The sequence below is a fragment of the Epinephelus lanceolatus genome, chromosome 24 (genome assembly GCF_041903045.1).
Source record: "Epinephelus lanceolatus isolate andai-2023 chromosome 24, ASM4190304v1, whole genome shotgun sequence".
NCBI classification, from domain to species: Eukaryota; Metazoa; Chordata; class Actinopteri; order Perciformes; family Serranidae; genus Epinephelus; species Epinephelus lanceolatus.
Window position 1 is genome coordinate 17,548,169 of NC_135757.1, and position 26,192 is coordinate 17,574,360.

The 26,192-nt window shown below is 41.5% G+C and overlaps 1 protein-coding gene across 5 annotated transcripts in view; it reads right to left on the minus strand.

The window, feature by feature from the left end:
- Positions 1–26,192, minus strand: part of LOC117249751 (receptor tyrosine-protein kinase erbB-4) — a 442,892-nt gene that overhangs the window by 132,075 nt on the left and 284,625 nt on the right. For all 5 annotated transcript variants that reach the window (XM_078165992.1, XM_033615451.2, XM_078165991.1 and 2 more), the window contains exons 4-9: positions 15,382–15,516; positions 11,185–11,250; positions 9,520–9,638; positions 8,653–8,794; positions 7,845–7,958; positions 2,942–3,068 (exon numbers count right to left, since the gene is read on the minus strand). In XM_078165992.1, the coding sequence (XP_078022118.1) occupies positions 2,942–3,068; positions 7,845–7,958; positions 8,653–8,794; positions 9,520–9,638; positions 11,185–11,250; positions 15,382–15,516 (703 nt within the window). The remainder of the gene's footprint in view (positions 1–2,941; positions 3,069–7,844; positions 7,959–8,652; positions 8,795–9,519; positions 9,639–11,184; positions 11,251–15,381; positions 15,517–26,192) is intronic.

Genomic DNA, 26,192 nt, shown 5'->3' on the forward strand with positions numbered 1-26,192 from the left:
TTATAAACCACTTCTTAAGGTAGAAACACTGTGAACCGGAAGGCAGCAGTGAGAAAATAATGTTCATCATATCAAAGTCAGAGCGCTCTTTGCCTGTAATGTGCTGAGTGACATTCAGAGTTACACATGATTCTATCCTCACAGCTTCAGGGCACTTTGACAGTGGTTTTTGAATGAATGGAGAACATTGCTTATTGACCTTTGATGAGGCAAAAATCGGTGCCTGGAATTGGGCCAGATGGCTCCCGACCTCGTCCTCACCTTATCTTCAAATCGTCCTCTGTGTTAATTCAGTATCTTAGGTTCGGTTGGCTGGTACTCAGAGAAACACTGGAGACCAATTGAATCCGGCACAATCGAGTTTAATGTGTTCACAAGCTTCAACACATACAACTCATGAGTCAGGCTCCAGAGCAAGACTGAAGACTCACTTTCTGAGCTCTCCCTTTTATGCTGGTGAAGATTCGAGAGAATCTCCACCCTTTTCCTTTTAGCCCTTCCTACCCGGGCCCAAACCTACTGGTGGCAGGCCTTGTTGCCTTTGTTCAGACATGCCTGAACATGCCCGGGCATGTCTTAATGGTGTAATCTTTTTCCCCCGGCCTGGAAATCCCCAAACTCTCCCACCATTAGGTTTGAACTCGGGTTCACACTATTTTTTAAAAACATATGGAACTTGGGGACTATTTCTATGAGGTCCCTTGTGCTTTCATGCAATATAAAACCTTGTGTGTGTGTGTGTCTATTATTACACTTCCAGGCAGTATATGGTATGGTATGTGTGTGTGTTTTCAATACATGAATACAAAACTTGTGTAAAAGTGTTTTGCCATACATGAATACATAAAAACATCATTATATGAACTTCATCCTTAATCAACTTTACTGATTAATGACTGATTAATGATTAAATCTTACACTATACCTTACTGAGCCAGAATTTCACTGACACAGTGGGATATGAATGGAGAACTTTTTTTTCCCACATGCCTACCTCTCTTAGTTTCATGCTGCTCTATTTCATGCAGTAAGCATAAGATGTATGCAGGAATAATACATAAAACAGTTTGACTGACATATGGTCAAAGGGAACCTATTACTGTATGTTCATTTTCAGGTTCAAATGTGTATTTTGGGATTGTACTTGAAAATATGTACATGCTTTAATGTCCAAAGAACACTGTGTTTTCCTCATGCAGTCTGTGCTGAACACCTTTATTCTCCCTCAGTCTAAAATGCTGTCTCTTTCAGCTCTTCTCCCGCAAAAGGCCAGTCTGCTCTGATTGGTCAGTGTTTCCAGGTCTTTGCTAAACCAAAGTAACCCGGAATAATTTTTTGTTAAATAATTCTTATCGTTGTTTAAACACTGTCATTTTTTATCCTTTATTTTGTCTTGCTTCTGATTCTTTAGATGCTGTAACCCCATGGTGTGGGATTAATTAAGTTTTATCTTATTTTATGTTATCTCTTAAGGAGGAATGGCAATTCTTGTGGTATTACAACTTTACAAGGCCCATACTGAGCAAAGCATATGAAGCTTGTATTTCATGTACAATAACTCCCTTACCTCCAATTCATAAGCATTAATTAGGAGGTTACTGCACACACTGCTATATGAAGCTACATGTTAGTGTCAGTAAAACATGTAATCTTAAGAATAAGAACAGCCTTATTCACCCCCAAGGGGAAATTCAATAATCTTGGTTGCTGTTGTTAAATATCTCCCAGATTTTGGCTCATATTCCTGCTGAAACATGTGTGGTTAAGTTTAGAAGCTTTTATTAGTGACTTTTCACAGCAGAAAGTGTCACTTTACTCAGTTACAGTCATTTTCTGGCTTCAAATAAAGTGCTAATGTACATGTAGCTACCTGCTAACATCAGAGAAATGTAATTTTGGTTGCTGTTGTTAATTTCTCCCAGATTTTGGCTCATGTTCCTGCTGAAACATGTCAGTTTCTGTTTAGAAGCTTTTACTGGGTGATTTTTAATGATGTTAGCATGTAGCTACATGTAGCAGTGTACTTGCAGACTGGGAATGACTGTTATGGAGTAGAGTGAGACTTTTTATTATGAAAAATCACCAATAAAAGCGTCTAAACCAAAACATTCAAAACTGGACATATTGCAGTGAGAACATGATCTAAAATCAAGGAGAAATTAACAACAGTGGCAACCAAGATTACATGTTTCCCTGACCTTAGCATGTAGCTACATGTAGTGGTGTACTTGTAGCCTGAGAATGATTGTATAAAGCAGCAATATCCACTGTGAAAAGTCACCAATAAAACCTTCTAAACACAATAGGACAATGGAATGTACAGCAGGTATATGATCTGAAATTGGGGAAAAATTAACAACATCAGCAACCACGATTACATGTTTCAGTGATGTTAGCATGTAGCAACATGTAGCAATGTACTTGTAGCCAGGAAATTACTGTGTAAAATCACACTTTTTACCATGAAAAATCATGTTAAGCTCCTAAACCTAAATCTTCTCAATTGGACATGTTCCAGCAGGAGAAGTGATCAGGAATGATGGAGAAATGAACAAAATCAGCAACCAAGACAGGTTACAGGTTTCCCTGGAGGTTGGCATGTAGCTACATGTAGCAGTGTTTGTAAACACTTGCAGCACCGTGCCTCGAACACATGACCATACAAAAAAATCCTTCACGAGCCAAGAGTTACGAGTCAGCTTGTCTCAAGAATAAAACTTCAGATCAGTCTGAAGCTTCAAGGTGTTGCTCACAGATATTACTTTCACATATGTTTACCTCAATATTTGAAACATGGGCCACTTTTAATAAAAATGTCCAACATTGTATCATTTTATATATGATAGAAAATAATAAAAAAAACAAATAGGTCCCATTTCAGTGCTCAAAAAAGTAAATCAATGTGAGAATACAGTGCGTGAGCTTTCAAGCTGTCACTTACCCTTTAATCCCTGTAATGAGGAAGATGAGGTTGCCGTTGATTTTGGTGCAGTTGACAAATTTATCAATATTGCTAGCATCCACTGTTTGAGCTGTCTGCAGGGTGCCAGTCCCTATGCCGTCGCACACTGATGAAACAAATGCAAACACAATCATACATTATTCAAAGTAATTACGTTGCCTTTGGTATGAGTTAAATACTGTAGTATATATCCAAAGTGCCCTTGCATAGCAGAGACCTCATCTTGAGAAACTACTATTAGCTATTTGTCACGTTAATTTTTCACACTCTTTTATGAAAATATAGCCCTGCTTTGGTGCACAGGCAAGGCCACGGCCCCTCTCCATGCATTGGGATTCTTTTGATGAAAGCATGGGCCAATCCACAGCCAATTCCTCCCTATAATGAATTCATTACATCTGCATTAATTACACTTGCAGTCTGGTGTGAGCCAAGTATTTCTGACACAGGCGGAGGGGATGATGAATAAGGCTTGCATTAAGTGGTGTAACCAGTTTTTGATAGTGATTTATATGAGCCAATTCCCTATCTGAAATGTTAATTTGTTATCATTTCCCCCAGTTCCTTGGGCTGTCCCTCATTAACCCCTCCCTGCTGCGTGACGATGTAATCAAGAGATTAGCCAATCAATGGATGCTGCAGCCTATACATGGAGCCCGTAGGAAAACACCACTGTCTTCCCTCCAAAGAGAAAGGGCAGATCGGTTACCTTTGTGGGAACAATATAACGAAGGGGCTAATTCTCTGTATTGAACTGAAGTAATGCTGTTTAATTTCACATTAGATGTTTTAAGCATTTAGTTGACTCTCGCACAAAATGAGTTGTAATTACCGAGCAGGTAACAGCAGTTTGTCGTTATGGGACTATTTGATGTTAATTAACATGTCGAGTGTTGTGGGGATCAAACGTGACCCCTCATTTATGCCATATTTGTCACATTCAGCCTCTAATATGTAACAAGTAATGCAGATATTCATAGCAATGATATGAGAAGGGGGCAAAATGAGTAGTATGTAAGAATATTTTGTATTAAGTCAAAACTGCCTATTCTTGAAATCAACAACATAGAAGGTTTCGGGCATACTAAGGCCTCATTTACACCGCAGACCGCTGTTCATACCATGGAAAGTCTTACATTAGTAAACTATAACTGCAAAAATTAAGGATGAGCATGAGTTGACAACGTGAATCCATCAGCACACCTTATATTTCAGTGTGACAACTTTGACCATTAATTGAGCATAGCGCTAGTTCAAGCTGATCTCAAACAGCCAAACAACTGATGGAGCAGCTGATTGATGGAAGGGAGTCAGCTGATAGATCACATGATTCCTTTCTATGCAATCAATTGGTGAATTTCATTCTAGGTGCCCTATTTAAACTGCTCTGAACTCTTGCTGCCTTAGGCTTTCCATGTAGGTGCATGGAAGGGCAGGGAGATTTTCTCTCTCTCTGCCTTATGGCTTTCAACACAGGCGCGTGGAAGGGCAGAGAGATGTGCCTTCTCAGCCTTATGCTTTCCACGTAGGCGCATGGAAAAGGCTTTCTGTGTAGGCCTGAGGAAAGGCAGAGGGGCCCCTGAACAGAGCCATACCACCAAATATAATACTGCAATGGAAATAAAGTTTTCTTTGACGGAAGTGTTCCTGACTTTTTATTGTCTCTCTTGGATGACATACTTTGAGTAATGAATGGATCTTCAAGCGTTTACAAATATATATTTTAATTTCGACCAGGTCATATGAACTGCATACATTTTAATCCTCAATTGCAGAAAAAAAAGCATCATGGAGTGTCGTTCCTGTGGGCTCCAGCTGGCTGCGCTTGCCTGTGAAGGACTAAACTCTCAAACCCGCTATTTTTTAATATCCCATCGAGAGTGACTCTCACTGCAGCCTTTTTTTTTTAAGTGGAAACGTGGAAACGTGGCTTTACTGTGAAACAAAAAGGTCTATCTCTCTAGGGATCCTAATGTGTTAATGTTATAATGTTGTCTGACACTTATAACAATAATAATAATAATAATAATAATAATGATATGAGCCTGTCAGGGACAAAAACATGTACTTTTAGTAAAGCTAAATTGACAGTGCTTATGTGCCTGGTTCCATTGTAGCCTGATATGTACAGTAGCTGCCAGCTGTAGCCCACTCACTCAGTACTGGACTAATTTCAAAAATTGTTGTTCCTTTAAGTCACTTAGATACAAAAACATAGGAAAATAAGGTCCAGGTTGAAAAATACAGAAGTTAAAATTTAATCTAATAAAATCTGGCATGTAGCTGACTGTGTATATCTTATGGTGGAAGCATAGGCAGGGGAAAACTTACCCTAAAATGACACAAAATGTTGATATTTTTGAGGGTATATTAGGAAAAATAAATCAGCTGTAAGTATATTTAGTGTAATATAAAAAGGCTAAGCTGGCTCCCCTAAAAGTAAATTACATTCTCTAAAGCTTTTTAAGTAATTCTTGCGGGCTACTGTTGATCCAGTATCATCACTGTTAGCATAAAGCTATTAGATTAAAATGGTTTAACTGCATAAGATCTTGTACATACAGTAAATGCAGTGCAGTCAGCCAGGAAGTGAGGGAAGCAGGAGGAATACATATCTATATAAAACCTAATTTTCATCCCATTGAGTATAACTTCCACATCATACACTGAAATATGGCCACAGATCTGTCTGTTGTCAGTGTGTCTCTGCACTGAGACAAATTTGACAATCTCACAAGGCAACAGTCACCAGTCATGAGTGATGGAGGCACTCGCTGGTTCAAATGAACAAAGAAATACATCATCATTCCTAGTTTCATCAAAATTGGGCCAATAATAGCAGTTAAGAGTCACTCAAAGTGTCAAACTTTGACACGTACTTGTAGTGCAACCATCAGACCTAACAATATGATATATGAACATAAAACACTGACTCGCTCTCACAAGTTGCAACAGAATCACACCAGTAATGTCTGATATGTGTAAGTTCAAACATCTACTAATCCTAGTTCATTGTGACCATCACCAGACGTTTGCGCTGGTTAGAGAAATAGTCAACCAATCAGAGATTTGTGGGCAGGATTATGAATGTAGAAGTCCTACTTAGCTAGCTACTAGAGTTTGGTCAATTCCCTGTTTTGTGACCTGTGCCAGCGGTGTAACAGCACGAAATCCAACTTGTATTGCATTAGAGATAAGCAATATGACAACGTGATCAACACAACATTATGCTACAGACTAACAGGGCCACGAGTGTTTGACAGGCCGGGTGTCAAGCTGAGGCCAGCAACATGAAGGAGATTGATTTTCAGCTGAAGTGGGAGGAGGAAGATTCGCACGTCACACGTTGAGTTTTTTTATGAGAAATTTCATGTGTTTTTTGGGGTGACGATACAAGACATTGAGCCATGTCTCCGTTAAACTTGCGTTTCACAGGCGTAACTGCGACTTGAAGTCATTTTATGCTTCAAGTCCATTTCAAGTCTAAAAGAAATGTAAACCTGCACCAATATGGCAACATTTTGGATTTGAAGACGACCAAAGAGGTGAGCTGAAAAGTCATGGGAGCGGCTACACTCTCATTCATGGGCTCAGTGTCATTATGTTTCACTTGAGAGTGGCTGTTGAGCCAACAGTGGCACCTAGTGGTAAAATTCAGTATATTCTGGTCGTTGTATAGCTTAATGTCAAACTGTCCCAACTCTACTTGCTACCAAGCTACATGCATCAGCAACAGAAAAATGTCCAGGAAAAAACAATGACAAGCATGGATGAGCAAGCAAGGTTGTTGGAAGTCAGTTTAAAGACACAACTATTGCATCCCTGATTTTGAGCAGGATATCAAGTAGGGATGTCAACGGTTGACCGTTAAGGAATTACTGCTTTTAATGCTATCCTGAGCCAACAGCATTGCTGTGAAAACATTGTGCCCACCTTTTAGTCTCCTCCCAGATCGCCCAGATGAGTAAGCAGCTCACTTTATAGTCGCAACCCCCCTTTAGCATTGTTAAGTATGTTAGCACTGTTAGCACTGTCAGCATGGCTAGTGGTGCTAACATAGTTAACAATGCTAAAGGGAATATTGTGGCTCAAAATGAAGCAGCTTACTCAGTGGGTAACCTAGCGTAGAGACTGAAGGGGGGCTACTATATTACCACAGCAATGCTGTCCCGACACTAGGATGGCGTTACTAGTGGCATTGCAACTGAGCAGCGTTGTGAGCTAGCTCCCACCTCATCCTTGTGGTATGCAGTGCAAAGCAGCCGAAGCTAGCTAACCAGTGGAGACCAGTGGTTACGCAGTGGGCGGTTAGTTTCCACGTTAATGGAAAGCCGCCAAAAAAATAAAATAAAAAGCATTTACATCATAAAACATTGACATTTTTTCCTGTTAAAGAGTTTTTCCTTATCCACTGTAAGGGTCCAAGGACAGAGGGATGTCATATGCCATAAAGCCCTCTGAGGCAGACTGTAATTTGTGATATTAGGCTTTATAAATACAATTGAATTGAATTAAAATTTCATCACCTCTAAATGGATAGTGCTTTAAAATGCGGCGTTGAAGCTCACTGAGTCAGTGGAGTGCCGCACTAAATGGAAAGACCTCTTATATTTCATGTCATTGAAAGCAAATTAACCAAAACTGACGTCCCTAATATCAAGTAACCCATTAGAGTGTTCCCTTCTACCTCAGATTTGACCCATCAATGTAACTGTAAACTGTTAAGAACATTGTGCAAATAACGTAACATTAAACCCGTGAGAAGAAATTTCTTAAGCTGAAATTTGACACCAGGATGATGATCACAGCCCAGTCTGATGTACGGCCCATTTTGTTGCTCTGCATCAGGTGAATTAAGGAGTAATATCATCCTGTGGTTTACCTTTAGGACAAATGTCGGTACAGGGGATGCACATTTTGATCCGGTTCTCCTCCACCTCCATCTTGTTGCTGGGGCACGCTCGGACACAGGAGCTGTGGTCCACCACGAAATTATCTGACAGTAACACAGAGGGAATGTTAGTGTTTGCTGACTTCAGGTGTTTCTCAGTAGAGCTGCTGTGATACAAATGCAGAATTTTAAAAATCAAAGTGTTGCATTTACTCGAAGAACAATTTCCTGGAAGGAAGGACCCCTCTGATGGCGAGAAATTGATTGTATTTTAATCACGTTTGTATAATGATCAAAACTAATGGTCTAGGGTTATATTGCTCAGGAAAAGTCATGAATCAAATTAGTACTTGGGAGTGGCAGTAGAAAAGTGCGACTGGTGTATGCTCATTTGATGATCAGTGGGACTTGAATATGCAATCTGTTGATGTAGCTTGACTTTTAATGCACACCCGCTGAATTACTGCTGCACTCTGACTCCATATCTGTGAAAGAAAGAAATACGATTCGCTTTTCTTCTCAGCTGCCAGAAGCTGAAACAGATGGCGTGGCAACTAGTTGATTGAGATGCGCAATTTATTTATGTTTGAGTAATTTATCTTGACTTGGAATAATTGTCTGGAGTCTTATTTCAGGATGGATGGAGGATAAATGCTTCTTCAATGGACACCAGTTCCCAGCCTATAAAACTTAATTATGAGCATCATTATGAGCATCTGTGTTCTTGCAGTGTAATGTTACAGTGACTATATCTACTTGCTGCAGCTTGGATGTGCATTATAACTTAAAGCAGACTCACGTGGGCATTTCTTGACACAAAAGGCTCCATAGGTGTACTTGGCTCTGGGGTTGTGCTCCAGCTGAAAAGACGTGGGGTTGTAGACAAACGGCTGAGGGCACTGGGTCACACATGCTCCGCTGTCGTTGAAATTGGTGCAAGCCTGCAGAGGATCATAACCACAGTCAGCGGAAAGGCAGAGGATATCAGCCAGAAATCCCATAGGGGGGAGGGTGGGTATTTTCTCACACAAGTCACTATGAGTGAAAGAGTATTACAGCGGCATTTCATTTTTACATCGGATTGCGACACACGGACCAGGCAGCCGCCCCTTGTCTCTTCGAACGCCAAATGGGAGAAAAATTGGAGCCATTGATCCACAGCCATGATGTAAATGGTGAAATGTTTTCCCATAAACCTCTTAAGTGTTTTTGTCGTCTGTGACCACAGGCTGAAACGGCAGTAATTGAATTGGATGAGCCTTTCTGTGAATTACAACTACAATATCGTCTCTGTCAGCGCGCGCCGGCACGGCGTGCGCGAGTTTGCGAAATAGGAAGAAGTTGAGGTGATAAAAGGGATACTAATTGGAACACTGAATCACCAATTTGTTCTTTGAGGAGTGCCGCAGCGGAAGACTTTTACAGCCCCCGTAAAATGACCAACAATTTATCAACCGGTAAACAAAGTAGATCATTTTCGGGCGGGTGAGGATGAAAAACAGATGTTGCACAAAAGACATGGATGCACAGGATGGATGGTGATGAAGACGAGGTTAAAGATGTGATTTTTTTTTTGGTATTTGTGCGCAAGAGAAAAAAAGTAGGAGATACAGAAAGTTAAGGAAAAGGAAGGAGTGATAAAGAGGTGTGTGTGTTTGTGACGTACGAAGCAGTCCGTGTCCTTGGGGCCCGAGCAGCCGCCGGCGCACTCGCGATGGCAGCAGTCGCTGACGTAAGGCCCAAAGCATCGACCGTCACACTGCTCTGCACACACTGTCTTTGTCACTGCCAAGAAAGTGAGAAGACAGAATTTTTTAAAGGTCTGACACACACATTCACACTCATAAAAGAGACAATACCACCACCCTCAACCTTCCGCTCACGTTATAGCTGCACACAAACATTGCCTGATGTGGAGTTCAGGCAGAAACAAATGAGGGGCTGCAGCAACCTAAAGGTCAGACCAGTGGGTTTGTGACTATGAGGTCACCAGCTTGGGCGCCCAGGCGGACTTTAAAAACACGGAGCGCTGTCTCCACTCTCAACAGCTGCTCTGGAGGTGCCCTTGAACGAGCCTCTTGTCCTCCAACCGGCACCAGCTTCAGCCCAGCAGCTGAAAACAGTGCTTGGCAGCTCCCAGGTACGCATCTGAAGTGGGACGTTGCTGGAGCGAGCTCAATTGGTTTCCCCTGGATAAATAAAGTTTGGGAAAAAAAAAGTTCACAGACCCCACTGATTCACCATATCTGTGTTTATACAATGGGTGTTTCCTGCCAAGCGGACCGATTGGCCAAAGACACCTTCCAACTGTGCTGATAATTCCCAGAAAGCCTGGCTTTATTTGTTGCTATGCCAACTCTTGTGGTAACCAGGGAAATACTAACTCCTCCTCCTGCATTTTCACTGCAAAACTACTTTGACGGAATCTGTATTAGTCTGTGTTATTATTGCGGTACAAATACTTGGATGCGGCTCGTACCTATTGCATCAAAGTTGCTCCAATACTTGTGCTAAAGAAGAGCCTCCCACACATTGTTGGTACAGTAGGAGATCTACCAGCCAGCGAGTCAGCAGGAGCTTGAAGCTGAGGCATTAAAAACTGCTGTGCTCACTCTCTGCTGTGTTGGGAACATAATGATGTGGTAGTGAAAAAACAATAAGGCGCTGTAGTCTATTAGTCTGTGTTAGTCTGAGAAAAACAGGCCAGCCCCTCTCTAGGTTTTGAAGGCATCAGAGGAACAGCAGAACTGCATTTATAAAGATTTCTCTTCCTTCCTCTTTTGTCTTACTCTTGTTTTTCCATTCCTTTCCTTCTTTTGATATGTTTTCCATTGAAAACACGTCTTATTAAAGCCACATAAAATATTGTAACACTGAAGAAAATTCATTTCCTTTTCACATTTATGATTTAATTTCTTCAACTTGAGCGTAATTTTTGTCTTTAAGCTCAAATACAATACAATACAATAAGATGAAATGCAAAATATTGCATACAATATGCAAATATTACAGTATGACAACTGCATGAATTGTTATACCAGTTTGAAATCTAGCAGGAAGTACCAATTTTCCAGCACTTAAAGGTTAATGTCATTGCCTAATCATACACAGACAACACCTCTACAGCTCTATAATTAACATATTTCTTTCTGACAGTGTGAAGATTTATATCAGCCTCATGAGTGTGCGTTTCTGTGCTGTGCTGGGATCAGGTTGGAAATCGCATAAACAGATTTCGCAACATGTTGAACTATTCCTTTAAGTCAGCCCTATTAGTCTCATCTTAATTGTAGGTGTGTGTGTGTGTGTGTGTGTGTGTGTGCATACTCACAGGTTTGACACTGGTCTTCCTGATTGCCCCAGCAGCGTCCGTTACATGAGCGATGACATCGTCTGCCTGCAGAACACACATTTATGTTTATTTAGTTGCTTTTACTTAACTTACTTTTGGGGAAATAAAAAAGACTGAGGTTCATTTCCTGGAGACTAACCCTAACCACTACTTGCCTAATCCTAACCCTAACCTTAAACACTAACCCAAAAATCAGCTCTTTCCAAATTGGGAACAAAAGCTGTGTCCCCAATGACCTGGTCTTGAGTCTAGTCTGTGTCCCTGAAGGTAACTTGAGTCACACACACACATCAGACAACTCCTCAGCAAACTTAAGATGTAGTTTTGACACAAACACACATCGAGCCGCAGCCCCCTCACCCACCAAACGCCTAATCGTCCAGTCACGCACACCCTCAGAACCTCCTCCGAACTAGTGACAGATCTGTCTAAATCTCCTACGCTCACCCGACAATAAACCCAGAGCCATTGTGGCGACTTGTGGCCTGTAGAAAACATGAACATGAAAGACAGGCTTCTACTCCCTTCCATCAGGCGCTCGCACAGGCAAAGTGGGACCTGACAGAGCACTAACAGCCTTCATCTGCCAGTGGCCCATCATCAAGACTTAATCGACTACGGGTTAATTACAGAGTGCGTGGAGTAGTACAGCAGATTGTCACCCGGCCCCTTCAACCACTCCCACCGTGGGGTTGTTAATGTTAAATACTAACTACGACTTGGCAAAGGGCCCCAATTTGGCAACCTCAACTCCCACTTGCTCTCTTGTCATTTTTTTGGCCCACCTCCTCTGTTCTTTGCTGCTTTCCATCCTCCTCCTCCTCCATCAGTGCCATCTAATCAACAAAATACCAATGTTTTACACATATTGTACTTAAAAGTGTCTTCTAAAACCTTTAATTTAAAGTAACCAGCTTTGCATGACGTCTAACTCCCCGCTGATGTTGCCAGTGCAAGTTCTGCTCTGCTCAGTCTCTAAGCAAAGAAAGGTCATTGTGCCTTCTCGTCAAAGAAACTCTCAGCTTTTCCCCCATTGTCTTTGCTCGCTATTTGGCGCCTCAGCTGTCCCTATCGTTCACCCTGACATGTTTTGATACAGAGGGCACGAATAAACTTCTATGTCTCCCCCTTCAAATGAGCAAGACACTCGTCCATAAATGTGCAGAAAAGTTTGAGAGAGCCTGTCTTTAACAGCCAGTTCTTCTGACACAGAATATCCGCCGGACAGTGACGCCTGTTATGTCCAAAGCAGGGGGAGAGGAGGGACTGCGGGGACCACAGATGGGGGGGTGGGGGGCACCAGGGGAAGTGGGCAGCTTCAAACCAGCTGTCAGATTCACTGAGATTAAAAAAGAGCACAGCAGACAGCAGCTCCATGGGCCTCGCTGCGGAGCCGCTACCATACCAGTACAATGGAAAGGTTCACACGTTGATCTAACACTATGTGATTTCGCTTCCAAATGACCGCCAGGCAAACGGAATGAATAAAAAGGGACAGGGCATGACTGCTGCTGGTGGTGGGGGGAGTGTGTGTGAGTGTGTGTGTAGCTGTATAGCATGTTAGCATGTGGTTTGCCTTCAGAATAAGCCTGGGCAATATGGAGGAAGTCAAATGTATTTTTGAGTACCTCAATACTGATAATGTTATGATGTATTTGATAAATAATTTTTAATGTGGATTTAATGACCATGCAGGTAAATAATAAAAGTGGTTCATGCAAGCATTACAATGACATGAAATTAAAGGTCTTTCAAGCACTATTTTTTCATTTTCAAGGACGTTACTGTAGGCATGTATTTTATTTTCAAATACAACATACATAAATGATGTGATCAATGTCTCTCTTTTAAGTAAAGGTTTACTTATCACACTGTTTACCCATAACAGTATTCAGCAATGAGATCACACTCGCTGAAGAGAGGAAACCAAATCAAGGTGAACAACAGGCTTGTTATGGTAAGTCATGTTAAGCTCAGCCATGCCAACAAAGGTCGACTGGTTTTGCAGGGGGGTTAAAGAGTGGAGTAAAGTTGAAATAAACAGCAATGCCGGGCAGGGCGTTATCAAGGTGAGAAAGCAAGGAGAGGAAGAGCGTGCCATGGTTGCAATCGCATGAGATGGTGACACATCAGAATTAAAAAAGAAAAGAAAAAAGGGGAACAATGTCTCATTCTGAGGGATTTAACTATATTGACTTAGCAACTACAATAAAAGACAGCATTATGTGGTTTGTTTTCAAGGACCTTTTAATGGGGATAGCAAGAGCAGCATTATCTGTATCTGTGTCTGTGACTGTATCTATATCTGTATCTGTGTCTGTGACTGTATCTATATCTGTGACTTTGTGTCTGTATCTGTGGCTGTATCTGTATCTGTATCTGTGTCTGTATCTGTGACTGTATCTGTGACTGTGTCTGTATCTGTGTCTGTGTCTGTGGCTGTATTTGTATCTGTGTCTGTATCTGTATCTGTGTCTGTGTCTGTATCTGTATCTGTGTTTGTGTCCGTGTCTGTATCTGTGACTTTGTGTCTGTATCTGTGTCTGTATCTGTGGCTGTATCTGTGACTGTGGCTGTGGCTGTATCTGTATCTGTGTCTGTATCTGTATCTGTATCTAAGTCTGTGACTGTGTCTGTATCTGTGACTGTGTCTGTATCTGTATCAGTATCTGTGTCTGTATCTGTGACTGTTTCTGTATCAGTGACTGTGTCTGTATCTGTATCTGTGTCTGTGTCTGTATCTGTGACTGTGTCTGTATCTGTGTCTGTATCTGTATCAGTAACTGTGTCTGTATCTGTGACTGTGTCTGTGTCTGTATCTGTGTCTGTATCTGTATCTGTATCTGTGTCTGTGTCTGTGTCTGTATCTGTGACTGTGTCTGTATCTGTATCTGTATAGTCGGCTAAATTATCTGTGTCTGTATCTGTATCTGTGTTTGTATCTGTATCTGTATCTGTATCTGTTCAGTCAGGTAATGTAACAGTAACAGTACTGTACTTGGAATGGCAGGGGTTTAAACCAGAAGTGGGTGGGGCATAAACCAGAAAAGGGTGGGGCCTAACCAGAAGTTGCTCTTTTAAGCCTGATATTGATATGGCTTGATCAGAACTTGCTATATTTGTTATTTATGAGAAAACAATTTCAGGCCAGAGCTTCATTAAGAGTCAATAAGAGACTAAATACAGGTACCCAACAAAGGATTTTACTTCATCACAAGATACAGACATATTTTACTTGGATGATACTCATACTCATAAGTAGATAAGTACATAATCTGTACCGGATACTTTTTTCATCCAAGTATTTGGCTCAAACCTACTTATTAAAGCACTTAATTAAAAGGGGATTTTCAACATATTCCAGTGCTTGATTTTTTTTAATGTGCAAAATTCAAGCACTTCAAGCACCTTGTGAGAACAAGCTGAATCCCAGCTGGCCATCAACAACATTATCAATATTTTGTTAAATTTAGATTGTGAGGTCAGGTGATCAAACTTTAATGTCATGACAACATCTAATGCCAGTGACATCGGAAATTGATGACAGATGACATTGATATTTCCCAGGTAGCCAAAATGACCCGGCCCAGGATCAGCTTGAACTCGGCAGGCTGGATGAAATTAGCCGGGCTGCGTTCGGTTGTCTGACTTGGCATGAATGACGCCCCAGAATCGGGCCAAATCAGCTGGCCTGATTTCAGCTGCCAACACTGTCATCACTGGGCTTGTTGGTTTTACGTTGTTTTGTTAAGAACCAAAATCTAACGCCTATCAACTCTATCTTTATGTAGAATGATGGCATTTAGTTGTAAGGTATGAAGAACAAAACCCACTGTCTGCAAAGCATCATAATGTGAAATTCTAACACCAATAGACATTTAAAATATTGAGAGACAGTTTTTCTATTGACTTCAGCTGCCAGCTGGGACAGAACAGCTAGGAAAGTTTGGTAAGTTCAAAAAATACTTCAGAAAATTAGTGTAATGCAGCCTTTAAAACCAAAAGAGGACAACACTTACGGTGTTATGATATCCAAATCTAAGACGATATCTAGTGTCATATCATGGTATTGATATAATATTGATATATGGCCCAGGCCTACTTCAGGGGACACCTAAAAATCTGATTCATCCAAAATACTGGTAGCAGTGGTTTTCACCCACATGCAGTACTCACATCCAAGGTTGCTGTTGTTGGATGGTACCACCAGCAGCTCAGCCTGGGGGTTCTTGATAATGTCCCGCCAATGGATGGTGTCCGCATGGCACAGGAATTTGTTCTGGTCAACATAAACACCCCCATTCAGAATCTCTGCACAGGGAAGAAGAAGAAGAAAATAGACGGAGAAAGAGAGAAATGAGCAGATAGTCATGGATATATAGCACATGTACATGATGGCAGAAAATCAATACTTCAAGGTTAACTCCCATCGTTCCTTTGTCTCAAAGTACCCTGCTGCATAAGGTGTACTCTGAAGTGCATCTGAGCATGAAGATAAATGCTATTGACAGATGCACACGGTAATTCAATGCCATGTCCAAAGACAACGATGTTTGATAAAGAAAAACAAATGAATGAATTTTACCATGTAAACAAAACCAATTTGAAAAGAACTCTACACTGGTATAAATTCCTAATTATGTATTGCGTATTCAATAATTTCCTTTAGCTTGAGAGTTAGGCAGAGGTAATGAGTTTGAATGTCACTGGAAGACACCAGATAGATGTTGTGTTAATTAAAACTGAAATAGTAAACTGAAGCGGATACATAGCTTTCCTCAAATCCACATTGAAGGATACAGTTCTACAAATGAGCGTTTTGTAAATGAAGACTGGCATAGCGCTTCTCTCAGAGGGAATCATGCTATAGGTGGAGAGAAGAGAGAAGTATTTACATCTTGCATCTCTGATTTCTAGTTGCAGTGTGAAGAAAAGAAGCATTTTGGAACATTTTCAATTTTTTTTATTGTTCCACCATTATCTTCAATGGCTCTCTCTTGGCTCACAACAGGCCCAAATCATCACAGTGACTCAAAGGAAATAAGGGATAGCAGCATTGTTGACCTGCTCTGCATCCCTCCATCAATGTGAGAACCGACACACCGAAGACAAAGGCTGACTCCTCATCCAGCATTTGCCTAATAGCAAAATATGTTTCTTTTCAAGGACCAGTGCCCTTAACAGATGCCTGAGCATGGAGTATGATAATAAATTCTAATCCCTCTCCGTGTTACTAATCCAGGTTTTGGATATGGGCACAGAATGAAATGATGCTGCAGTAATCCCCCCCTCCTAAGCTATGACCCGTGGCAGAAGAGAAACAACAGCCCCCATCGGTGCCTCTTCTCTCTGGGACACCAGCTGACTATTATTTAACCTAGTTGGGGGATTTAGATGCAATCACCCTGCATCCTCTTCTCCTTGAATATGAAGTAGATTCCATGAAAGTACTTGTCATAATAAATTAAATTTAATATAAAAAAAGAGTAACAATGTGGTTCAGATCCGAGCTGGATTAGCTGAAGGTAAAGAAGGGTATTATCTCCCCCGGCAGATTATTAACAGTGTATGAGTTATGCGGACGATCCAGCAGCTGAGAAGCACACGCAGGAAGCTAATCACTACCATCCGACACCCTGATTAAGGAAGTGGGCCTTGGTAGAGACGGGGACATTTATTCAAAGCCCTCTTAGAGGTGACATGGTGCTCCGTCTGCCCGCTGAATGGCCTACAGCCGCGGCTTCATGTAATCATGTTCCCGTCACAATGGACGATTTATCAGGGGGTGTTTTACATTCATGGATGGCGGGTGAAAAAAGAGACAGGCCGTGCTTTAGTCAAATAATGTGGACCACACTGTCAGCACGCTTTGATGTCATAAAGATGTAAAAATACTATTGATATAAGCATTGTACAAGCAGGACCCCAGATTCTACAGATTTCTGACATTTTATACCGAATAAGTGTTTAATCACCTACAGGACATGTGTGTCCACATGTGAATTTCCTTTAATCCACCACTACATTATAATCGAGAGTCACCTTGAAACGTTAGAGGGTTTTGTTGTTGCCCTCACACCATTAAGTGCCACTTCACCCCTCAAAAGATCCACACAAAGGTTCGAGGCCTCAAGGTTTATGCAGTCTCACAAAGCCAGCATTTTTTATTTCATTCACTGTACTCTGGCTGAGGCTCAGACCAGGCATTCACTTGGGCGTCTCCTCAACATGCTCTGCTATTAACTCTTTCTACACCTGACTTGAGGACTGCACCACTTGCTCAGTATTCGCCAGTAGGTGATGTTAGCAAAATGACCAAACTACATGGCCCCTGTTAACCTGCCATCTATTCTATCCTTGTCCGGACCTAGACACTGTTAAAAAGAGGAGAGTCTTTGCTTTCCCATGATACCAGTTTTGTTATTGCACTCCAAATATAAGTCAAAATACATCACGTTACATTACGACTGTCACCAAGCCATGATTTTGAGAAAATGTATTCCAAGTTTTTAGTTTGGCGGCCGCAAAGATGTAACATACATGACAGAGTGCATTGGCCTTCGAAAGTGAAAGCTAACTAGACAGTTTTGGGATTTGTCATCCTGCATCATCAGGACCCACAAGAGGAAAATCAAACTCCGGAGAGTGACAGAAGTTTATACAGCACTTTAATGATTCTGTGTATATTTATGCTCTTTGGTGTCACAAAGACGAACTTACAAAGTAAACAGAGTTGGATACAAACAAGGCAGTTTTAGCAGCTTTTTAATCAGGAAAAGTCGCCACGCTGACATGCATAACCTAAGTGTTACCATGGTTATCAAAGATCAGCATAAATAGGTTGGAGGCTATTCATGGCTTTATACAGATGCATTATAAGACTGAAGATGATTTTACAATCGGCAGATACATGTATTAGTAATTAAGCTTTGAAATTGCTCTAAAATCATGTATCTGCTATCATAAAACCCTCAGCCTCACCAGAGTCTGCTTGACTAGAGACTGAGATCCACCTTTCAAAGCAGCCTCAGTTTGTTGTTTGGTCCACGACAGGGTGTGATGAACAGCTTTCACACCAGCCCAAATGAACTGTACTTAACAGGCAGATGGACCTGAGTTTGTTTTAATCAAACCAAAAAGGTTGGTTGTGACAGCACCCTGAGGCTGTTGTAAACATCACAGTCCTTTCAGTTGTTCTGCCATTAATAATAGTCATTACAGGATGTAACTTTGGTTGTATGAGTATGAGAACTGCAGGAAGAGGAAGAGCAAGTAAGATCGCCCCTGGACCAACCCGGTCTCACTCCAAAGTCATCGAAAACCGTCGCTCAGTCAGTGACTTCTGGCATCAGATACCGACGAAAAAGCTTTCCTTTCACATCGGCATGATACTCAGCCGGTTGCCGTTATTGTTTAATGGCACCTGGTGGCGTGAGGAGGAAATGCAGCAGGACAAAAACAAAAGTCAAGGCAGGGGAAGTCCGAGAAAGGTGGGCAGGACTTTTACCCGGAAGGTTGGTGTTTGCTTCCCCTAAAGTTGTGAAGCCAAACCCTGTTCTTTTTTCCTAAACCCAACCATGTGCGAGTGTTGGCTAAACGTAACCAGACCTGCCGATGCACATTCAACCCTGGCTAGACCCGTTCATATGAGTCAGCTGTCACTGTGTTTGTCACTGTTAGTAGAGAATCCAGTCTGCAGCGTAGCTTATACACATCATGGATCAATCAGAGAATTGGGCCTCATGATCAAAGAAAGTTGTAATTGTATCTAAGACATTTGCTCTCCAGAAGAAGAAACTTACAAGAATGACAGAATAAGACAGCGAACATTATTCAGAACTTTTTTGAGGTAATAATTTCTACATTTGAAGGTATGACAGATAAAATCCATTCTACTTCTTTATCTCTCTGTTCGACCCGCCCACCACTGTCCCAAATGCTCTCTTAAGTGCTGGTGTCCAGATCCCGTCTGCTCGCTTAGAGACAAATTGCCACCTCTGCTGTCCATCCAGGCAGGGGCACTAACTCTTCCACTGGGATGACAAGCCCGCATCAGGGTGGTCATTCATTAACGCGCGACAGTCCTGCGCCGCCGCCCACCCCTCCTTCCTGCTCCTCTCTAGCACCCCCACCTCCACGCTTCGATCTTTCCATCAGGTTGGGAGATCTACAGCCGACCCATCCGCCACTACATCCCACCCCTCCGCCCCGTCCCCTCACCCCCCACACGCCTGTGAGTTACGAGGTAGTCATAAAAGCTTCTGTCCTGCATCAGAGCAAAGGGGGAGGAGGTGGAGGGCTGAGACACAGAGAGGGCAGCAGGAGAGGAAGAGACGAGGTTACTGCTAAGGCTAACACAATTAATTACAATTAAAAAAATATATTTAAAGTAATAATTTCCAAATCTGTTTTTAATCCGGAGATTATGTGCTAATGATTTGGTCATGAAAGCTTTTTGAGAAGCAGCTCTGAAACAAGGATTCTGATCACCTTATTTTTGCTTAACAGGAAGTGGTGTATTCACTGTATTTGTTATTTATGATGGGTCCAAACTAAAGTCTTGCAAAACAGTAGATGTGAGAGCACGGCTGCTAGCTAACAGAATACAGAGTCTTCTTGTGGTAAACACAGCCCCGTTTGAAGGCAGGGAAAGAGTGTTGAATTCAGTAAATCTTCTCCATAATGTAAAACTAACCCCCGTGCTCTAATGCTAGCAAGACTATCAAGTTTTGGGTTGACAAGATTAATTCATGTTTTAGAATATTATTCCAAAAGTCAAGTGAAATATACTTTGGCTTTTTCTGCTAATAGTTATGTGATTTTTATCCACCTGTTTTCAAATGCATTTTCAATTTGCACATAAAAAAAACCCTGAGAGGAAATGCCTGACATTTAGAAGAAAAGTTGAAATATTACCATTTTTCTCCCTCTTAGCTGAGTTTAAAAAATAGTTCTAAAACAAAATGTGACTACATGCAATGGAAACAGTCTCTAACCTCTAAGTCATGGCTAAGCGGCAACATCTGGGGCTGAAAAACAGAGCCAACTCGGAAGTGCCAAATGCTGCAGTTCTTTGAATGGCCACTTGAGGCTGGAGGAATTGTGTCAATCCCAATAGACCCCCGAGTTCAACACTTTAAGTTCCGACTTCAAAACAGAAGTCCACAAAGCAATGGATGACATCACGGTAGCTTCGCCTATCATCTATACAGTCTATGGTCAAGATGGTATTACATGAGATGTGACTTAAATGCATAGATCTGTTCTTTAAACTGGATACCGGACTCAAAGATGGCACCAATTAAGTCATATGACAAATGTTTGCCTGGTGCTTACTGGCTTCTGGGTTACTTCCAAAGTTATGCGGCCCACTGAATATGCACAGAAGTGTTATTCCCATCATGCCTTTGGCCCGGCTAGGCTATATGAACAAGCAAACCAAAAACTTTTCTGTGCCTTGGACAAGTCTAACAAAGATTAAACCCCCTGAGTTAAAAATATACAATAATAATTGACCATGTTTACAGCTGGAGATGTCCTGTCTACAGTTTTACAAACGTCTCTTTTACAATGGCAGTCTATGGGGAGAATGCTTTTTTGGCCTTCTCATTGAAATACCATGACTGGCCACTGGGAAGAATTAGAATCAAGGCTGAGCAGAGGCACCTCAACCAATTCTAATAATTCATCTATGCTTATACATCACTCAAGTCGTCGCTTTACTGAAGATGGCAGCAGATTAAACACTAGATATAGGTTGCACTTCTGTCTAACTTTTGCACTAAAATGTGAGAATCTGCTTTACTTGTGCTTCTGAAAGGTTTTTGGTTGATGGCACATGAGGCAGATTTCAGGCCTCATCATGCCAAAGATGATGTGTGTGTGTGTGTGTGTGTGTGCTTTAAGTATGTCTACATTGCCATAAGGAGCTTTGAGGTAGCAGTTTTTGTTGTTAATTAAATCCCTGCTGACCAAAAAGAGGAAGAGCTGAAGAAGAGCAGACCCATTTAGTTCCCACTGATCTTATCACAGCGCAAAGCTCCTCGTTGCTTCTTTCAAATTCCTGTGCTACAGATGGAAAACATGTTTTAATGAACTTTGTAGCCTTTAAAATGGACTGATATCACACAAAGGAAAGCCCACATCCTCCCTTTTGATAACCAGTTCCGTCGGGTGCTTTGATGGGTGACATAGTTCCTGGCGATGGCGTTTAATGCGTGTATGTGGCTGCTGAGGGCTCGGCCACCATATGCTCAGGTCATGTTTGGTTCAAGACTGTTTCTGGTGGAGCGGTTTGCTACATCTCTCTTGGCCGTGACACAAAGTGTCTCGCTGTGACTGAGAAAAAAATCTCATCAAGCGAAAGTTGAAGTGTCATGTTGAATCAAAGATTAGATTTGATGTGGAACTGTGCAGCGGGATGTGAGGGGATCACTAGAGGAGAGGATGATGGAAAGACATTTATCATATAAAACTGAACAAATCGATGAATGAATGAATGACTTTATTTAATGTCTTCCACGTCACTCAGTCCTATCAATGCTAAATTCTGACTTGCTCAAACACCCCATATAAAGGCACTGTGAAACTTAAAGAGGGGATTTTGAATCATCTAAAAGAAATCAGATATAATCATATATAGTGGGGAAATTCCATGTAAATAACTTTGAACACATATGAAATTAACAAATAAAACACAGATACTCACAGAGGGTTGCGCAGTGACAAAGAGTAAATTGTATTTTAACCTTTTCAGCCTCATCTAACCTGGAACGTACCATTTGCTTAGGTAGGAAGAGGGGTGAGTTAAAGAAGGGCAAGCCGACAAAGACTACACAATACTAAACAAAGACATGATATAAAGTATACACACCATACAAGGGTTAACATAATGTTACTGCTAACATCTAAAATACAAACACATGAGCAAATCAAATATGACTATACAGCATAACTACTTCCCCCTTCCTTCAGCTACTTGTGGTGGCCAGTCAATGCAAGGATCCCCACCTGTACATACTCTCCCAGCACAAAGGGAACTTTGAGTGAAGCAGGTGTGCACTGGTTGGCTCAACACATGAGCCAGTGTAGCACCATCAATGAGCTTTTTTCACAGCACACATTATGTCTTGTCATATTAAGGAAACACACAGGTGTTACTAATGGCACTAACAATGGCTCTGTTCTTTTTAAGTGTTCCATTGAGAGTTACACTGAGCCAGCATGCAAAATACCAGGACCCTGTAATTAAAGGAGTTAAATGGAATTCAGCCACCATTAATTTCAAAATTTACATCTGTGCTTTTCCTACTGTGACATGTCAAATGTCTTCTGTGAAACAGGCCCAATGGCGAGAAAACCCATGGACAAATGGACCGATAGTGAAGTCCAGGCTTTACTAAGCATTTTGCGACCCTGTTAGAGGTGCAAATGCAATCAGAAACTGTATGCCTTATCAGTCAAGTTTCAGTTTCATACCATGTCTGTCCAGACTCAAACGTTGCCATGCCAACGGATGTTGCCACAAAGAAGCTACAAATCATAAAATGTTGATGCCTCACACACAACTTAACCCAGCAGCACAGATGATCTATACAATCAGCACAATTTCAAGACAAGTGTCACTATTCCAGTATCTTCCCAAATGTCCACCCTTCTGTTCCTGAGGTATGGCGTTGAATAGTGGCCAGCAAACATTATGATGTCACAGTGACCTTGACCTTTGATCTTTTGGGTATAAAATGTTAACAGTTTATAAATTAATTCTATTAGGCATTTGTATACAATTTTTAGTGAATGAATTATTGAGTTAAAAGAATGTTTTGTGAGGTCACAGTGACCTTGACCTTTGACCACCTAAATCTTATCAGTTTCATTTTTAAGTCCAAGTGGACATTTTTTACCAGATTTAAGGGGATTCCCTCAAGGTGTTCCTGAGATGTCATGGTTCTGAGGATAGGACGGACATGGGTTAGAGTGACCTTTGACCTTTAATCACCAAAATCTTATTAATTTCACTTTTAAGTCAAAGTGGATGTTTGTGCCAAATTTGAGGAGATTCCCTTGAAGTGTTTCTGGGATATCCTGTTCATGATGACAGGATGGACATGAGTTACAGTGACCTTTGACCTTTTATCACCAACATTTTATCAGTTTCATCTCTGAGTACAAGTGGACGTTTATGCCAAATTTAAGGAGATTCCCTCTGTCCTATCCTCCTGAGATATTCATTCATGGTAATAGGACAGGCATGAGTTACAGTTACCTTTGACCACCAAAATCAAATCAGTTCATTCTTGAGTCCAAGTGGACTTTTGTGCCAAATTTGAGGAGATTCCCTCAAGGTGTTCTTGAGATGTGGTAAATGGTAAATGGTCTGCACTTGTATAGCTTTTTTCTAGTCCAACTACTCAAAGCTCTTTTACACTACATGACACATTCACCCATTCACACACACACATTCACACACTGGTGGCCGAGGCTACCACACATGGAGCTACCTGCTACTTAGTAACCGTTCACATGTTCTCACACACCGATGGAACAGCCATTGGTAGCAATATGGGATTCAGTATCTTGTCCAAGGATACTTCAACATGTGGAGTGGAGGAGCTAGGGATCAAACCGCCGTTTGTGAGCCACTGCCATTCAGAAACATGGGAGGAATGAATGGACGGACAATCCAAAAACATAATGCCTCTAGTGGTTTCTGGCGCAGGAGCATAATATAAAGTCCTTCAAGGTAAGTCGTTCTCTGGGGAGCTCCCCAGTGGGCAGTTCTTCTCTGGGAGTTCCCAGAACAGTTTGGTCTGAAAATTCCTTTCGCTATGTTTTAATGGGTCCCAAGCTAAAAAAGTTGGTTTAGCTTACTACAACCAAGGTCAAACAGAGCACACATAAACCAAAGACGATTTAACAATTTAATGGCAAATGCAATGGTGTACCCTTATTACTGTTCAATAAAATACTGATATGAAATTAATGACTTTACACTTGAGGAAACATGATCATCTTCGGGACCAGAGTAAGGAAGTAACCTTTTCACACCCCTTGTGTTACATTTATATTTCACATTTTGCTCTTTCATCCATAGAACAAACAGTAGGGCAAATGAAAGCTGACAAAAGAAACAACAAAGAGTGAGTCAGAGTGCCCTGACAATACTCCTGTGACCTGTCAATGAACATGCAGAGCTATAAAAAGAAATAAAAGCCAACGATTTTGGCAGAATGGCTTTTTAAAAGCCCGGTGTAAGAGCAAAAATTTGGAGAGGCAATGTGGTATGGGATTTCTTGGGAATATTTATTTGTATTGTGCATCACACATACTCTAAATAGAGTACAGGCCAATCAGTGCACAGATTGTTAAGGAAGTAAAAATGATCCCTGTGCCAAGTTGCCTTTGCAAGCCAATTAAGTTCATTTTAGTGTCGTTCAGCAGAGCGAAGAGCCCCTAGTTTGAAGTAGTTTCTAGGCAATGATGGCCCCAGCACCAATCAGTGACCATAGCTCTATAGGGAGCCTGCTGATGAGCTTTCATCAGTGCTGCTAGCCACTTGTCCCACATCTCTTTCTCTCCCTAATTACGCTGATGAATAAGGCCGTAATAGTGATCCGTCCTCGACTGATGAGTCCATGCGTTTGCCGTTATTGTCTCGTCTTGGGGGCGGGTGTGTCACGTATCACACAACTCAAACAGACTGCGTTGGGGCCATCCACTCTGCTCTTTTTTATTAGGATCATCTCTCCATCCTTGTCGTCCTCCACCCCACACCCACCCCTCAGACCCACCAATCCCCTTCCTGCGCGAAATACACTTTCTCACTCCGGTGATGGGCCGACTTGCTGAGCACGGGGAACAGAGGAATCGAGATGATCACTCTTTCTCTCCACAGTCGGATGCCTTCTTTTTTCTGGAGCCACACACACACACACACTTACAAAACACACACATGCAAGCACAGGAAAGCCCCTAGATACAAAATAAGACAGCAAACAAATTGCACATTTAGTCATCGAAAAATTCTTAGGTGAACATGTGAAGCGCTGCACACAGACGTACGAAATCCCTATGATAAACACCTCCTGTCCGACAGCAAAAAAGCATCTTGGAGCTCAGGTCGACAAAGCCTCGCATTTGTAGGCAGAGCTGGAGAGTTAAGCCAAGGCTTTACCTCCTAAATGCCAATTAATCACTCAGTGCTTGGGAGAGAAATGCAGAGAGCCCCAATGGAAGCACTTTTTTGCCTTTTTTCCCCCCCACAATTTTCCCCCCAAAATCAAGTCGGTTGCAACTTTTTTTTTTTTATAGAATTTCTAGCAAGAGTCAATGTAGTGCCATTAATGGGAGGTCATTAAAAAGGTTGTGGTCTAAATTTACACATTCACACACATACTGTATATGCCATTATCCTCAAATAAAGGCTTACATTTACCTCATCTGCTGAGAGATTATGGCTTTATTTGAGACATACAGTAGTAGTAGAGAGTTCTTTACCTCTGATAAGTAAAGTATATTGTATCTTATTTTAGTAACATGCCCTGCTGTTTTCTGATCTGCTGCCATTTTCATTTGCTATTGGTGTTCTCAAAACAGTCAACACTTTCTCTACGTTTACCTGGTGTTGATAAAATCAGGATACTTTACATCTTTTGAAAGCAATTCAGTTCTTTCTATGTTGCTGTTACTGTCTGTGTTAAGCATTTAAGCAGCTATTTGTCATTGTTTTTAATGAGAATGAAGCTTTTTGCTCAGGGTTTTTGCGTTGCTATGCACCTTATGTTTCTGCGCTCAAGGTGCCTGCCGTTTGTGCATTGAACTCCTCAAGTTGAAAACACTTTCCGTTGTTCAACTGGATGATGTAAGAGGTGGGCCTTCTGTGGTGGTAAAGACAACAAGGTTACAGATGGTTAACAATGGAGGAGAAACTTGTCGCAACGGTTACTGGATTCCCAGAGCTATACGGCCCAACATCATTGCCAAACTGC